This window comes from Eretmochelys imbricata, chromosome 7 (assembly GCF_965152235.1).
Source record: "Eretmochelys imbricata isolate rEreImb1 chromosome 7, rEreImb1.hap1, whole genome shotgun sequence".
NCBI lineage: Eukaryota > Metazoa > Chordata > Testudines > Cheloniidae > Eretmochelys > Eretmochelys imbricata.
Genome location: NC_135578.1, coordinates 96,756,020 through 96,773,781, shown reverse-complemented (window position 1 = coordinate 96,773,781; position 17,762 = coordinate 96,756,020). Strand labels below are relative to the sequence as shown.

The window sequence follows — 17,762 nt, the reverse complement described above, 5'->3', positions numbered from 1 at the left end:
ACCACTTGTGTAATCTAAGAAGAGGTCTTTCAAAATTTAAAGTCTAACAAACTTTACAAGTGCTTTAAGGAAGTCCAGGATATTTTAAATTAGAGGCCTTGGAAGCAGATATTGTACTGACACTTTTTTTTTCTTTCGTATATGATCGATGCAGCAGTTAGACGACAGAATATCGAGGGCAGCAAGGTGTTGTAATCCACCCTCCAATCTTCTAATTGTGCACTTCTCCACCACAAGTTTGACCATCTGCATTGCTACCCTGCAGTCACACTGTGAAGTTTGGGCGAAGCTAAATTTCTGCATTGTGGCAGCCACTCTGGCTGTTCCTGTCACTAGTCTGCTAAGCCTAGTCCAGGATCACATCCCACATTTCAAACAGGGGGATGTAAGTTCGGGCTTCTGAAATTTGTCACCATTCCTGTCTCTATCACAGAATTGCTGCCACAATGGGAGGACATAGCAGTTAGTCCTGATATGCCTTTGTTCATCTGAGATTAGCACTAGGCTGGCAATGCTGAGCATGAACAGCTGCTGCAAAAGATGTTGCAAAATCAGTCATGCAGGAACTGCAGGTAAAGTGGCTGTACATAGAACTTAGATAAGTTTTTCAGCTGTATGGTCAAAAGGTAGGTTACAGAGAGGTGACAGACTCCTAGCGTGGATTCAATCTTGGTGGCTTTTTTTTTTTTTTTTTTTTAGAAAAAGAAAAGCTCACACTGTAATGATATTATAAATCTGTACATACTGAAAAACTATAGTATGTTTTTTAACAATAGATATTCCAGCCAATATTACTAGGAAACTTTTGGGTATGAAATTTTGTCTCATAGTCAAATGTATTCAATGTAAAATAAATGAATAACATTATAAATAATTGATTTTATGATATCATCATTGTACCTGGTTCTTCTACATGTATTCGATTGTAGAGAATTTGGAGAGAAAAGTCTCTGGATACAGAACTTATTGCCTCCTCTTGAAAGATAGTTAGAGCTTCCAGAGGTAACTCCATAAGTAGTTTGTCTGCTAGTAATATCACACAATCACCTAAATCCGTAAGTCCACCTGATATAACAAAAATGAGATATTTAGTAATTCTTCATAAATATGTTAATAATTAAAATTACCTGAGAATATGGAGTTTCTTCTTTATCCCACTGCACAAAATGCTTTTTAAATAATGTTATATTATATTTTTAATATTAATAATTCAATAATAATCTGGATAATTCTCTTCATCCAAAGAGAGGCTCTGCGAAGTTCTTAGGATATGCATTTGTGGAGCCTATTCCTCCTTCAGAGGAGAAAGTACCTCATGAACAACCATATTGTCCCTCAAGCAATGTCACATGAATTTGACATATATGCAGTTTCCAACATGGGAATAATATTAGGAAATGTACAGACTTGCCCATTCTGACATGCAACATCCTAACAAAAAGGCAAGTTAAATGAATTTCAGTCAGAGTACACTTTCAAAGGAGCTGTTATCCAAAGACAGCAGTACCTTTGTGTATGAAACAAAACAAAATGGTTACTTACTTTCTTGTAACTGTGGCTCTCCCACTGACATAGTGCTGTCCACACTGATGCTTATGTCAGTGTAATTTATGTTGCTCAGGGGGGTGATTTATTCACAAGCCTGAGCAACATAAGTTATTCTGACCTAAGCTGTAGTGTAGACACTGCATCCATCTACTTAGCTAAGACTAAGAAACTAACAAATTTATTAGAGCATAAGCTTTCGTGAGCTACAGATCACTTAATCGGATGCATACAGTGGAAAATATAGTGGGGAGATTTTATATACACAGAGAACATGAAACAATGGGTGTTACCATACAGACTGAACAAGAGTGATCAGGAAAGGTGAGCTATTACCAGCAGGAGAGCAGGGGGAGGAGGAGGAACCTTTTGTAGTGATAATCAAGGTGGGACATTTCCAGCACTATACAAGAACAGTAGGAGGGGAAATAAACATGGGGAAAGAGTTTTACTTTGTGTAATGACACATCCACTCCCAGTCTTTATTCAAGCCTAAATTAATTGTACCCAGTTTGCAAATTAATTCCAATTCAGCAGTCTCTCCTTGGAGTCTGTTTTTGAAGTTTTTTTGTTGAAGAATTGCCACTTTTAGGTCTGTAATCGAGTGACCAAAGAGACTGAAGTGTTCTCCGACTGGTTTTTGAATGTTATAATTCTTGACGTCTGATTTGTGTCCATTTATTCTTTTATGTAGAGACTGTCCAGTTTGGCCAATGTACATGGCAGAGGGGCATGGCTGGCATATGATGGCATATATCACATTAGTAGATGCGTAGGTGCACGAGCCTCTGATAGTGTGGCTGATGTGATTAGGCCCTATGATGGTGTCCCCCGAATAGATATGTGGACACGGCTGCTACTCTGAAACATAGCGAAGACTATCTTCCATCGGCATAGCTGCATCCACACTAGGTTTTTCTTGACAGAACTATGTTGGTCAGGGGTGTGTTTTTTTTCACACCTCTGACCAAAATACCTATGCCACTGTCACTTTTCAGTATAGGCCAAGCCTAGGACTGTACTAAGTCATACAGACTGTGAGGACCCCCACAGCCTAGAAGAGTGGAGGAGAAGATGAATAAGGAGACTGATGGATCCCAGAGAAGTTCTCTCTTTTTGACCTTCTGCAATGGGTCATCTTTTCTCCCAAATAGATTGTCTTGCTATGGGCTTGTGCAGCTTTGAAAGCAGTGGATAATCTAAGCAGCTATTTTGCAGGCATAATCAACTACCTGGACATGTCCGGTAAATGGCCTAAATTGCACTTACAACTATTTGTACTTACAAACTGTTGCCGGAGGGGGGGGTTGTGTGTCAATATTTCAAAATTTGTCCCTACATATTATTTTCTAGATATGACATACCTTGTAATCCAGTATGTTTTGTCTCCTTATCTTTGGCTTTTGTTTTTCCTGATTCTGCTGTTGATACTGATGGACTCTGCTGTCTGAAAATAAGAATTATATCTCAAAATACTACATATATCATGGCAAACTTGAATTTTCAAAGCATTGTGAAGGAAATAAGTGTCTCAATGTCATTGAAATTTAGTGGATGTTGGAGGGCCTACCTCCCTTACGTTCCTTGGAAAATGCAAGCCTTAAATAGTTTAATGATAATGTTTCAACTCTGATTTTAACACTATATAACTTTTGTTATACAGTAACATTTAACAGTGATGGCCATTAATCCTATTTAAGACCTGATCCTGCAAAGACTTACATATGTTACCTTTAAGAACATAAGTAGTTCCTTTCATGGGACTATTCCTTCTTAAAACTAAGCATGTGTGTATGTTTTTGCAGGATCAGGAACTAACTTCATAAATATTTTTAATGTTAATTTTAATATGATTTAGGAAAGGAGATGATCAAACATTTGTAAAAATCTTACCTAAAATCAGTAAAATCAAATACTGGCAAAACTGGTTTCAGATATTCTTCCATGGCTTTTAAAATATCACAGAAATCTGATGTAAAATTTTTCTCATTTTCATTTATGTTTTCTGTTAGATTCTATCATACAAATAAAAAAATCATTGGAATGCTTACAAAGTTAAATGACAACAAAGATGGGAAGTACAATAGGTTAATCAGGGCTAAATTGAATCATCATAATTTGTAACTAATTGAAACATCATAATATTAAAATAAACAATTTCCCTTAAATCACTGAATTAATTATGTTTTAAAATTGCTCTCTCTGAATGCTTTATTAATGTCAGCATTTTGTTGAAATCCCTTCTCTAATGCAAGAATCAGTGCAATAATGCCTGGGGATATAAAATAAGATATTTTAGCTACAAATACTTTATACTGAATGACACTTGAATTGCTGTAAAGAAGCTAGCTGGAAGGAGGAGGAGGAGAAAGAAGAGAGAAGACCAGAAAAAGACAGAAGTAAAGTGATGGCACAAATCAAGGAAGGAAAAGTAAGAAAGGGGAAATGTGAATAGTAGGTGGGAGTAGTAGAGAAAAGGTATGGCCGCAGAGGGAGAGAGGCTGATGAGGGACTCAAACAGGCTGAGGAAAACAGATGGGAAGAGAACTGACAGGCAAAGATGAAAGGAGGTGAAAGAAGAAATGGACAGAGGAGGGAGAAAGTAGATTAGAAATAAAAGGAAGAGGGAAATAATTGAATAGCATAGAAAGGAAAAGTTAAAAAGACATACAATTTTAATTTTACACTGAAAGGTCCATTTTTATAGCTATCTCACCCCAGTCTCCATTTGTGTGGGTGTAACTATGTGTGTGCATGAACTACTAAATGTCTGTATGTACAGTTGATAAATGCTATCGTATCCACATGCAGCAGATGGGTTCTGTGAAGTAAATTCTATCCTTTGCAGGCAAGTGACAGCATTTATTAACTGAACAGGCAGGTCTTAGCCTTTCAAGTGTCATTATAGGTAACTGAATACATACAGTTCATATGCACACATGGAGGCCAGTGTTTTAAAACTCTGGCCTTGTTCATTCTAACCTATGTTATCATGCTATTGCTATTCCTTATTGGTCAAAAGGAAGGGAGAGGAGAGGAAACCAAAATAATTATCAGATAGGTCTCCATGACAACTAAGGCTGGTTATGGCTACAAACAAATTCATCAATATTTTGCCCACCAGCTTAAATCAGGATTTTTGCTGAGGGACACTGGGATGGAAGATAAGGTTCTCCTTTTAGTTTTAAAATTCCTTCCTGATTATTGGTGGTATTCAAAGATTTGTTTAAAACCAAAAATAAGCATTTAAAGTTTTTAAAAAGCAAGGGTTCTCGTTTCAGACATGTTATTTATCACCCAGTTACATATGTATCGTCACCTAATTACTAGAGGCCTGCTTTTACTAGTAGTGATGTAGCAACCTCCATGAAACTTGGAGAAGTGCAGATTGCAGGAAAGAAGTATCTGGAAAAGGCACCAAGAAGTCAGTCTGTGTGCAAATGGCTTGAATGCTAGCTGTAATTGCAGCAAATCTGTAAATAGGTGCTTTAAAATAAACTACCATTTCAGCTTTACAAGCATGCAGTCTTCTCATGTTATTATGCTGCACACGGGACATGAAACACTGACAATCTCAGATAAAGATTTATTTGATCAACCTTTTTTATTAAATTATAGATGTTTTTCAGTGCTTTTGTTAGGAGGCTATAAATTAAGAAAAAAGTTTGACATTTGTACATCACATATTGTATGCCTGTAAGAAAATTAACTACTGTGTGTAAAAGCATATCTAATCTAATGAAGCCAGAGTTCTTGAGTTGACATCAATTTCCTGTGATCTTGCAATCTAAACACAAATGAATGCATACTAAGGACCCAATCCTGCAATTACTTATGCAAGAGCTTTAACTTTATGTATTGTGAGCAGTTCCATTGACTATTTAAGGTTAAGCACTATGTAAATCTTCACAGGATTAGGGCTTAATAGGGACCTAATGATTTTCAGGAATGCCTAAGGGAATTAAAGCCAAGGGGGAGCTTGGTACCTAACTCCTATAGTTTCTTTTCAAAACCTTTTCCCTAATTTTTATATATAAGTATAAATGAAGACCTCTTAAGATAGACAATATTCCATTTGGGGACAAATTATGAATCTCATTTTACATCAACATTCCATCAGTCTAAATTGTTAAGGAAGTTCAAAACTGTTGAAAAAAATCTCAACAACAACAACAACAGAACAACACTCTATTATTTAGAGCAAAGAAAATAACGGTAAGTTTCAAAGTAGAGCATACACAGGAGATAACAGTTACAGAGCTTATAAGAAGTTGCATTTGAAATAAATGTTAGAAACTGTAGATGAGGGCTATTTTGCCCAGCTTTTTGTTTTATCTTCCGTATATATTTTAATGTCTATTTTAAAAATAAAAATCCTGAATCAAATATATTACCATATCTATTTTGGGAGTAGTTTCTTGCCATTTTTGAAAGTCAATTTTCTCTACATGGAATTTCTTTTCTATTTCCTGTCCGAGGAGATTGTTCATCCTTTCCTGTTTGTAAAGATGTACTTTTCCCAACAAAATCAAGATTGTATCAGGATTCACAGGAAAACGAGAAACTTTAGCCTGCACTAATAAAAGAAAAAAAGTATTTCTTTCTAAAAAAATAATTTCCACATAGCCACAGATTTTTTTATATTCCACTTTGAATAATTCCAGTATATAAAGGGTTAAAATATAGTATTAAACAACAGCACAATTATTTAGGTATGGTCAATATCGAGGAAAAAAACAGTAATATAAGTCTGTCTTGAACTTGGAGACACAGTGGCAGAAAGAGAATCAAGTATCTAAAAGCACATTGCCTGGAGCTGCAAGAAAAATGATTTCTCCCCCACGCTATTAAAGATGTGTTTGCATTTTATTATTATGACATATAATACTTTAAAACACACAAATCACACCTGACCTATAAGAAGGGTATAACAATAAAAAGTTTACAATAACCATTATTCTGACTTTGACCATTTTTTGGCCCTCATAACCAACGCGATTAGGTTATTGTAAATTTGGACTAGTGATAAGCACAGAAACAGTACATCTGTTATGCATATAACTTCCACAGGCATTAATGGGATTTATGTACATAAATTTCCAGGTATCAAGACAAGACTATACCCCTTAGCACACTGTCTTAAAATTATATCCATTGCTTGACAGCATGAGTTGGATTTTCTTGTACTGAATGCAACAGTGAGAGCTATGGATCTCCTAACATCACCATTTTGATCACTTTATTTCTAAACAGAGACACTCACCCATTGGCTGACCTGGTTTTCCTTTCTGTTGTCCGCTACTGAGTTTTGGCTTATCAATCATTGCACTATACAACATTGATCTATGGAAAGCAATAAAAATAGAATGGAATATTTGACTATTCACATATTCAGACCTTTCAGCCTTTCAAAGCAATAATTACCACTACCCTGGTGGTCTTTGAATTGCTGCACTAATTTTCTTGTCCATCCCCTTTCCCCCCGCCCCGACACTTTCTCAGGGTATGTCTATACAACAGCTGGAAGGATGCGTCCCAGAGTGGGTAGACAGATGCACTAGCTCTACTTGAGCTAGCATGCTAAAAATAGCAGTGTGGCCACGGGCAGTAATTTGGGCTAGCTGACTATGTACCCACGGGGTTGGGTGGGCTTATACTTGGGTGGCTAATTGAAGTGGCCACGGCCACACTGCTATTTTTAGTGCAATAGCTCAAGCCTGTCTATCTGCATTGGAAAGCATTCTCCCAGATGCTGTATACATATACCCTTATGAAAAAAGGAAGAAAATCTCTCCTTTCAGGGAGCCTGCAGAGTTGTAAGCAAACTTCACCCAAGTGTGTGTGTGGAAGCTTGGGGAGAAGATTCTCTGTTAAGAGACTTTCACTAATACACATCTGGTCCTTCAGTCACTGAGTCTCACTCTTCCCACAATCTCTATAGGGATGCATAGTGAAACATGGGGGCTGTAAAGTGGACCACTTTAAAGATTTTGGCTCTCTCCTGTCCACCTGAGGAACAGAAAGAGAGAGCACTGTGGAAACTTAAAAATGACTTTAGGTTCATGTTTGAGTTTTGGTCAGTTCTTATTTTTTCTGAACTTGTTCACTTACCCTAAATTACAAAATCAACATAATTAGAAGTAAAAGATAAAAAACAGTCAAAATAACTTGGGAAAAGGAAAATAAAGTTTGTACAAAACAAAATGATAAAGTTTTATACCTGTCATTTGAATGCTGGAGAATGAGTATATGGAAGTTTGGTGGCAATTCATTTATGATGTTAAAATGTTGTGCAAGAACACAGAGATTTCCCCATGCCTGTACAATAATTTAAAACTGACATTACTTTTGCTATCTTTTTATGAACAACACTTACAGTGCATTCATCAAGAGACTGATCTATAATAGTTCCAAAAAACAAGGCACTGTTATTTCCATAAGGCATACTTAGAAAAGAATAGTGTAGTGCACAATAAATGAAGTTAAAGCAATAATTCATGGCTAACATTAACATGAGTTATTTGCCTACTATACTGCATATCAAGCTAAAAAACTACCAAATGCTGAAACCGATTTATATTATCAGTAGAAAGGAATAGCAAAATATTTCAACTCAACATTTATACTTTCTAAAAGCAATTCAAGCATTTCCATAGGAATATACACCTGGACCATTTATACTCCTCTGTAAAAGGAACTGTATAGACTATAATACATATGTACAAATATTATACATAATAATGTATAATTTGGGAGAAAGAATAAGATCTTCTGGAGCAAACATTTTGCCTACCAAAGGAGCAGATCACAGCTCTAATCTTGTAAAAAATTAAATACATATGATTAACTTTAGTTTAAGTGAAAGGAACTTTTCACATGCTTAAAATTAACCATGTAAATAAGTGTTTATAGGACCAGGGCCAAAGGAATTAAAGGGAGGGGCCATTATTTTGCTCCAGAGCAACTTCGTTCCACTCATATATAGTACTGTTCAAAAAGTTACCTTTGAGGTAGCAGTTAGCCTCTGCTCCACATTTTTGAGAAGATTACTGGTTATGTCCCCTTTTTGTTTTAAGTGATGTTGAAGATGCAATAGTGCTGCCAGCTGAGAGCTGCTAGTGTTAGAAGTGGCTGCTAGCAGGATATCCTTCATCATCATAGATGATGAACAGCTCTGTAATATTTTAATATTCATTTATTTTCCCAAATGTTTCATACAAATATTATGAAAAAGCTTGTCAGATAAAAGGTGAAATGAAATGGCAAACATATTACCATTATTTACAGTTACAAAACAGTGTAAAAGCTTTGGCGATAAATTATGAGGACTGGAAGATTTCTTAGCTATTAATTTCCTTTCTGAAATTGATCTCTCCGTCAGTCCTGATTGCTGGAACGCTCCTCCCTGCACTGAGGTAGGGAGAGATCTAATGAGTTTATGGGAGCCTGGGCTTCCAAATCAGGCTCACTGGTATTGTGTCAGAAGAGTACTTCCAAAGGTGTGCAAAAATTTATTTCAGCAATTCAGTATCTAGTAACTATAAACACAAAGTAACTAGAAGAAGACAGCTTAAACCACCTTCAGGAAGCCTGAAAATTAGTTGCTGGAAAATGGTCAACAATGCCAAGGGTTAGACATGCTGATGTTGATATCAATCTGACAAACCAAATGTACAGGTAAAATTTTCCAATCCGCTTTAACACAATGAATGCAGAAACCCAGGGCATCATTTTCACAATCCTAGAAACCCAGCCATTTTTACAATCACTTTAGAGGGCAGAATTGCACTTTTTATGCAGTATAGTTTTCTTTCATTTAATTTTATTATATTTTATTCATAGTAAAATGATACAATAATGGTATCTACCAGTGAAAACCTGAAGTCCATACTATGAAAATTATCAAGGTTTTACAATGGTCAGATGTCAATAATACACTGACAAAAACCACTAAAATCAGCAAACATATTTTATATTTAATTATTATTAATAATAATACCACTACCTAGTTCTTACATAGTGGGTTAGTGGTCAGTTGTCATGCTATCCAAATAGACAAATTTACTTATGGTACTCAAAGCTCTTTTTTTATATTGTAGAGGGACTTAAGCAGCAGTTGTGTTACCTGATGAAGGGCCAAAAACTGGCTACTTGAAACTGGATCAAATCGTCCAATGCATTCAATGATTTCAAGACTAGCAGCAGCCAGAATATCAATTATGTTGTTACTGAATGCAACATTCATGCACTGAAGCAAAACTTCACTGGATTGAGAGAGGTATCTTTGGGCCAAAATCCGTTTTCTCTAAGTAATAAAAATAAAAATAAAAATGTTCTACATTAAAATATTTGTTAAATTACATAAATACATTATTGATGCATTTTTGATCACTACAATCTTGGCAGAAATATCTGGTTTTGTTCTTGTATAATTGTATTTTTTTAAAGTTTGATGAAAAATTGTACAGGTTTAGTCTCCTTGTAAGGAATACATTTAATATCTATTAACATCAGTGAGAGTTAATAGTGTGCAATCAAGAGACTAGACTGAATGATCAGTTAGTAGAGAGCTATACCGATGAAACTATTCTTTTTAAAAACATCAAATCTTAAAAATTTAGTTTATATTTTTCTTTTAAAAGAGAAACGTCTACAATAAAACATCTACAATTATGTATATGTACTAGCTAGTATTATACCAAAATGCCAGTCATTATTAGCCAATCAACACTACTGGCATATGTATAATCACTATAGTTGTTTCTCACTAATCACTTGTGAATGAGAGTAACTTCCTACTCTGACTGGCTTGTGTAATTTTCAAGCTGTTTGCCAGCAATAAAGACACCAGCCCAGCTTCTTGATCCAGTCACCTGAAGCAGAAAACTTCAAAATGTTCAAGAACAAGAATGTACCAAAAATATGCCAAAAGTAAAGAATATGGGATTGTACACACTCAGGCAAGTTAAAAACTCTTTAGTCTCAATTCCCCCTTCTCCTCAAGTGGGTTTCCTCTCCTATAATTCAAAGTTCTTACAAGAAGAACAGGCACATTTACGTTTGCCTTGTTTATTTACTGTACATTGTGCAAATCCCAGACACTCTGTCCCAACTCAGTTCTGAATACAAATTAAACCAAATGACAGCTAGTTAGGGAAGAGGAGGTTAGCTAACCTGTAGCAACCAGGGAGATGGGGAAAAGGGGTAAGAGTGAAAGAAGAGGAAAATGTGAAGGGAGAGCAGGGGAGGTGACAAGAAAGAAGAATCCAACAGGTTTTGTAACTTGTATTTGGAACAATATGCCTTTGGCAGCTTGCCAACCCCATTTTCTGTTTGCTTCTTTACTTTGGATATTTAATTAAAAGCTTCAGTATTAAAATGTTAATTGTCTGTAAGAGTGAACTCTGCTACAACACTCATTCTTCAGCCTCAGATTCCATTTGCTAAAAACACCTCACCCCTAAGGCTAATCAGCCCCAGCATAAAAAGGAAGCCCTCAAGTTATTTATATAAATATCTATGTAAAATACCTTTAATTCATTTGCTTTCTTCCTTTGCTCATCATGTTGGTTTTTACTAATTGGAGAACTGCTACTTATCATTTCACGTTCATTGCATTCTGCTTTGGTTGTGGGAAGCTTCATGGTGTTTAATGGAGTTTCTTCCTACCCACCAGAAACAGAGAGGATTCATTAATATATCTATCCCAATAAAATTAAGTGCATTAGTTATTGTGCTTTAAGTTAGAAGGAGTGAAATTCAGCTGGATAAAGAGGAAGCTAGTTTCAGCCTTAAAAATGGAGAGAGGGTCTATCTCACCACAATAATACCTTTATAATATCAAGTGAATTAGCAAGTTTATGAGGCATTAAACTCTGGTTAGCAGGTGATAGTGATGAATCTGCTAAGTACCTAACATTAATCAGGACTCGTAGGAGAATGAAACACAAACATGGGGATGGATTTTTAAGCAGGAGACCACAACTTTATTAACTTTAATGGTGGAACATAAACTGCCCACCAGAGCATGAGGTACTTACTCAGGTACAGTGCAGTGTTAAAAGGACTCATACTAAAAAACTAGGTTTCAGAGTAGCAGCCGTGTTAGTCTGTATTCGCAAAAAGAAAAGGAGTACTTGTGGCACTTTAGAGACTAACAAATTTATTTGAGCATAAGCTTTCATGAGCTACAGCTCACTTCATCGGATGCATCTACAACCATGAGAGCTAGAACCTTACTTTTATATTTTTAAATGAAAACAGATTCTCACATATTCCCTTAACTCCAGGAGCTAGGGCTTTAAGGAAAACACCAAATATCATGAGACACATGATAAAAATCACAATAGTAGGCAACACTAGTAATAGTAATGTAGTGGGGAAGCAGTGGTGAAAGAGTTAAAGAAAACCTTCTCCTCCAGGCCCTGACATCACTATTTTACATTCTGGTAAATGTTCTGCTCAATTCATGTCTCATGAACATTTTTATTCAGGATTTGAAGAGGCTCAACTCTTTTCGCCCAGTGGTCAAAATACTGTAAAAAGACGTAAACTTGAGCTTATCAAATAACATTCACTGCATTTTATATATTTTCATTCAGAATCAGATTCTGCCTGGCCCATACAGACAAGCACAGAAGTCTCCCTCTCACTGCACAGCCTATACAAAAGACATACACAATTTTACACCCTGTGCTCTGGGAGAGCACGGACTGCTAAGTCCCTCCCAGGATTTGTCACACAAACAGTGCATGGCAAGATGGGATGTAAATCTACAGTGCACTAATGCGCTGTTCAATAACTGTTCATGTGGACCTGGCTAAAAGTTCCCTAGTGTGCAATGACCTATTCCCATTTAAAAGTGGATTAGATCAAACTACACTAGAGAACTTTTAGTGTGCAGTAGCAGGGTTCATATGGACAGTTAGTGTGTGGCATGCTACTGTGTTGCAGATTTACTCCTCAGCTTGTCCTGCACTAACCATTTGTTTAGACAAGCCCCCAGGAACACATCTCAAAGGGAGTGAGGAAGCAGGGCTACAGCAGAGGTGGCCAGCCACATGGGGCTGCAGAACACAGGCGAAGGTGTGCACCTGGGAGCTCTGGGGAAGGCAAGGCTCCTTTAACTATGGGTTCTGACTAATTTGCACAGTCTATTCCTCAATTAAAAAAGCATTAACAGTACATAAAGAGCAACATTCTAGTAAGCACTTATCAATATATATCTAATAATCTTAATTTAGAACCAAATTCATACCGTAACAGTTTCATTCCAGTAAATATCTGAATTTAAGGGGTCCACATTAACTGCAAGTAAACGCAAAGTTTTCCCAGTGAGATACAGGTACTTGGCTTTAATATCAGGACATCCTGTATAAAGACTCTGTAGACTTGCTAACTGAGCCAGCGCAACGTGACCCACAGTCCGTCCTATGTCTAGCCATCCCTGGTAAAATCAAAAATATGTTAAATCAAGTCACATTTTCATATATAAAATAAATGTTCTCTAAGACATCATGAATGAATGAACGATTCATAGATTTATATCGCTCTTTAGCTTGAAATATTGGGTTTTGGGGTTGCATGTGAAACCTAATAATTAATTCTTCAACTTCATGTAACCTTCTTTTCTCTGAAAACATAAAGATAGTTTCAGCTCTATTCCTCCCTTTTTTGAACCCTGAAGCAATAATAGAAAATGAAAACAGAAAATAAATCTATTTTATTTTGAATGCTGAAATTCAATATACTAAAATTTATAAATATGAGAATTTCCAAAATTATCAATATTGGAAACTAATTTCCACTATTTGCTTTACCAAAGCATGTCAAGGGCTCTGTTAATTTTCAAGGCCAAATGGGACAATTTTGATCATCTCTGCTCACCTGCATAATGCATGGTGTAGAATTGCACCAAGTGTTTCATACATCAAGCCTATACCTTCTGGACAAGTTATAGCCTGTCTTTTAGAAAGACATACAATACTGATTTAAAGACTGCAAGTGACAGAGAATCCACCACATCTCTTGATAAGTTGTTTCAATGATGAATTACCCTCACTGTTAAAAATTTGCACCTTATTTCTGGTATGAATTTGTCTAGCTTCAGCTTCCAGGTATTAGTTTCTTAGAACAATCCTGATCTTGTTATGTACAGAACCATTGCTTTTTTTTTTTAAAATAACTACATATCTTTCTGGAGTGTGCAAGGTTAACTTCATATACTCACTAATGGACTAGTAAGAGTAGACAGTGTCAGAGGGCCAGATTCTCAACTACGGTGAACCAGTGTAGATCCATCTACTTAAATGGAGCTATGCCCACTTACACCATTCAGATAACCTAGCCAAAAGAGCAGGGGTTAATTTAGGGGTTGATCCTCTAAACTCACTATAGTAAGCACTATACCTGGAGGTACTGGGTGGCCAGTGATGCAGTATTTATGAGGATTCATAGCAGACAGTTTACAGCAGGAGCGTTGATTGGGACTATTAGGTGGAAGATGAACAAAGGCCTTTCTATTCAGGTTTATTACAAATATTGAAAAATGAGTGAAAATCGGTGCACAAAGTTAACTTCATGGTTTTCAGGGTAAATTTTGGGGTTAATATTCCGGAATGGGAGGACAGAAAAAAAGCAACAAATAGAAAAAAGTAACAGCTCTGAAAGTAAAAGTAGTTAAATACTGTGGTTTATTTCATGAAGTATATTAATAGAACATATACATGTGCATGTGTGTGTATCTTCCATTACATTGCCTTACTTTAACGGACAGCCCTACATTTCTACTAAGACTAATTTATTATTAACAAACCTAATGAAATATATTGGATTTTCTTAAAATAATCAGTATTTTCATGTTGTTGAGTGGTCCAAAATTCAGATGAAAAAATCTGTAAAAAAACCGAATTGTTTTTTTAAAAACCTGGGAATTTCTCAGTAAAAAACTGAAAATGAAGGGCCTTAAGGATGAAGTACAATGCTGCAGTCATATTATGTGTATGGGTGGTGAAAAGAGTGTGATTTAATGGGGAAAATGTAGTTCAGTGAAGACAGCTCAATTTCACTCAACTTTTACTTCTGACAATAATCCTTAAGCCTTTGCCTTGGAGAGACAAGAGCCTTTTTGGCACAGAGAACAGGCAAGGTCTTAACAAGGTAGTGAAAACCCATACTTGAATATTCTGTGCCCCCGTATTCAAATGAAAGATTTGCCAGCCCTTTCTCCTGTTTAGAAGTTATTAATCAGTTATTAATTGTTAGCTAAGGCGATCCCTCTAGCCTAACACAAGGATTTTTTTTTAAATATAACATTTATAGTTAAATCACAGGAAGGATCATATGTAATTACCTGTTCCACAGAAGCACTATCAGGTGTTAACCTGACAAATTCTTCAACAACTTGATTAAATGATCCCTCTCTCAGCTCTTTCCGCTTTTTTTCCGCATTAACAAGATGAAGAATATCCAAATTAATTTCCACAAAGCTTAGCTTCAGATTAGCAAGCCGTCTCATTAATGGCATACTAATATTTCTAATCTGAAATATAAAAAAATTGAGTGGAAGTCCATCTTTAAATCACCGTAATCGATTGGTCCATCAGCCCTCACAGAGAGAACACTGATCGCAACACATCAGTCGCATTGTTCTAGCCAGTCCTTCAGCCACCTGCTGGCCAGGCTGTCAGTGGCTCTGGACATCTGATCAGCATAGTGCACCGCAGCTCACAACCCGAGCAATCCGCCAGCCTCAGTCTCCCAAGCAGCTGGGATTACAGGCACATGCCACCACGCCCGACCTATCTTTAAATATACAGTGTTAATATTTTTGTTAATTTATTGGATTAAAGTTAGAATTTCAGAACTCCTTTAATTATTTGAGGCACACATTTTAAATAAATAATAATGAGATCACTACATTATAGCACACTGACATATTTCTATGAAAATAATAAAGCAGGGAAAGAAATAAGGGTACAATGGACAAGTAAAGTGGCCAGGGAGCAACTGCCCTCATCTAGATAATACAACCTACTTTATTTTTATACACAAAAATATACAGACTATCCTGAAATTCTTCATATCCTTGCCAAAATCATTTGCATCACAGTAGAAGTGGGTCTTCAGGCGAGGTCAGAGGATAGTGGCATTTCAGACCACCTCACAAAAATTTTTCCACATGTAAGAAGTCACAAAGGAAAAATCATGGAGAAACCTGTGGGAGAACTGGACAAGCAAGGTATCCAGAGCTGCATCACTGGCCAAATAGAAGGGACTGACTGACACACATGCATCCCTTTTCAACTAGATCTTTGATTTTTTTTAATGTATCCTGCTCTATTCTGTGGAGATTTTTGCCCCATACAATAACTCCTTGCTTAACGCTGTAGTTATATTCCTGAAAAATGTGACTTTAAACTAAACGATGCTAAGCGAATCCAATATCCCCATAGGAATTAATGTAAATGGGGTGGGTTAGGTTCCGGGGAAATTTTTTTCACCAGACAAAAGACTATATATATATATATATATATACACACACACACACACACACACATACACACACACAGTATAAGTTTTAAACAAACAATTTAATACTGGTACATAGTGATGATGATTGTGAAGCTTGGTTGAGGTGGTAAAGTCAGAGGGTGGGATATTTCCCAGGGGATGCCTTACTGCTAAATGATGCACTAGCAATCAGCTGAGCCCTCAGGGGTTAACCCATTGTTGTTAATGTAACTTCACACTCTACAAGGGAGCACGAATGGAGGGAGGGGAGACAGCATGGCAGACAGAGACACACACAGTGTGTGTGTGTGAGAGAGAGAGAGATGCGCATTGCCACTTTAAGTACGCTGACCCCACTGCCTTTTAAGTAGATCAGCAAGTTGAGACAGAAGCTGCTGCCAGGAAGCTCCCTCTGTCCTGAACCCTGTCGTGTCCCCCCCCCCCGGTTCTATGGAAATGGGGTAAGTGGGGTGCAGGAACAGGGGGACACCCTGACATTAGCCCCCTTCCCCCCCCCCCCCCCGCACAGCAAGCAGGAGGCTCCGGGGAGCAGCTCCAAGGCAGAGAGCAAGCGCAGTCCATGGCAATTGATAGCCTGCTGGGCGGCTGCCACACAGGAAACGGGGAGCTGATAGGGGGGCTGCCGGTCCACCCTAGCTCCAAGCCACCACCAGTTAGCTCCAATGGGCTGCTCTTCCTGCAAGCAGTGGACAAAGCAGGTGGCTGCCAAACCACGTTATAAGGGAGCATTGCACAACTTTAAACAAACATGTTCACTAATTGATCAGCAACGTAACAATGAAACAACGTTAACTGGGACGACTTTAAGTGAGGAGTTACTGTACTTATCGCTACAGTATCTGAGCACTTTTCAGCAGCTCTGTATTTGTTAGACAAAGTAAGATCAAAGAAATGGACCTTGCACTTGGGAATAGAAAGTGGTGAAGTTTATAATCGTCTTTAGTTCTTATCTGTGTCTTATTTTAGGGTTTATCCCACTGTGCATTCATAGTATTAGGGAGTGACCCATTTTGACTAGTTAGGTAACTATATAATGGTCTTCCCTTATCCTATATATTTCTGACAGATCTAGATATTATTTTTATATCATGACAAACCATACAGAAGGGTATATTTCTCACCTAATAACTTACTGTATGCTAGTTCAAAAAGAAAAAGGGATATATTTCCTAATACCCAACACAATGCTTACTTCCCTTCCTTGACATTTCACTTCTAGCTGATCTAGACAATTCTAGCAGAGTAAGCCCCCACAGCAGGGAAGCACAATTCTTCTTGGTACTGTCTTAGCCAGGGAAGTGCTTTAGCCAAGTAACAACTAACTGTGGTTTCAGAGTAGCAGCCGTATTAGACTGTATCCGCAAAAAGAAAAGGAGTACTTGTGGCATGTTAGAGACGAACAAATTTATTTGAGCATAAGCTTTCGTGAGTTATAGCTCACTTCATCTGCTGGAAATGGCCCACCTTGATTATCACTACAAAAGTTTTTTTTTCCTCTCCTGCTGGTAATAGCTCACCTTACCTGATCACTCTCGTTACAGTGTGTATGGTAACACCCATTGTTTCATGTTCTCTGTGTATATAAAATCTCCCCACTGTATTTTCCACTGCACGCATCCGATGAAGTGAGCTGTAGTTCATGAAAGCTTATGCGCAAATAATTTGTTAGTCTCTAAGGTGCCACA

General features: G+C 37.1%; 1 protein-coding gene across 1 annotated transcript in view; it reads right to left on the bottom strand.

Annotated features, from left to right (window-relative positions):
• Positions 1-17,762, bottom strand: part of CFAP46 (cilia and flagella associated protein 46) — a 149,352-nt gene that overhangs the window by 22,617 nt on the left and 108,973 nt on the right. Inside the window, exons 40-50 of the mRNA XM_077822155.1 lie at positions 14,897-15,085; positions 12,803-12,991; positions 11,076-11,210; positions 9,671-9,850; positions 8,549-8,719; positions 7,766-7,863; positions 6,809-6,888; positions 5,940-6,121; positions 3,439-3,560; positions 2,910-2,992; positions 901-1,065 (exon numbers count right to left, since the gene is read on the bottom strand). Coding sequence (XP_077678281.1) covers positions 901-1,065; positions 2,910-2,992; positions 3,439-3,560; positions 5,940-6,121; positions 6,809-6,888; positions 7,766-7,863; positions 8,549-8,719; positions 9,671-9,850; positions 11,076-11,210; positions 12,803-12,991; positions 14,897-15,085 — 1,594 coding nt within the window. The remainder of the gene's footprint in view (positions 1-900; positions 1,066-2,909; positions 2,993-3,438; positions 3,561-5,939; positions 6,122-6,808; positions 6,889-7,765; positions 7,864-8,548; positions 8,720-9,670; positions 9,851-11,075; positions 11,211-12,802; positions 12,992-14,896; positions 15,086-17,762) is intronic.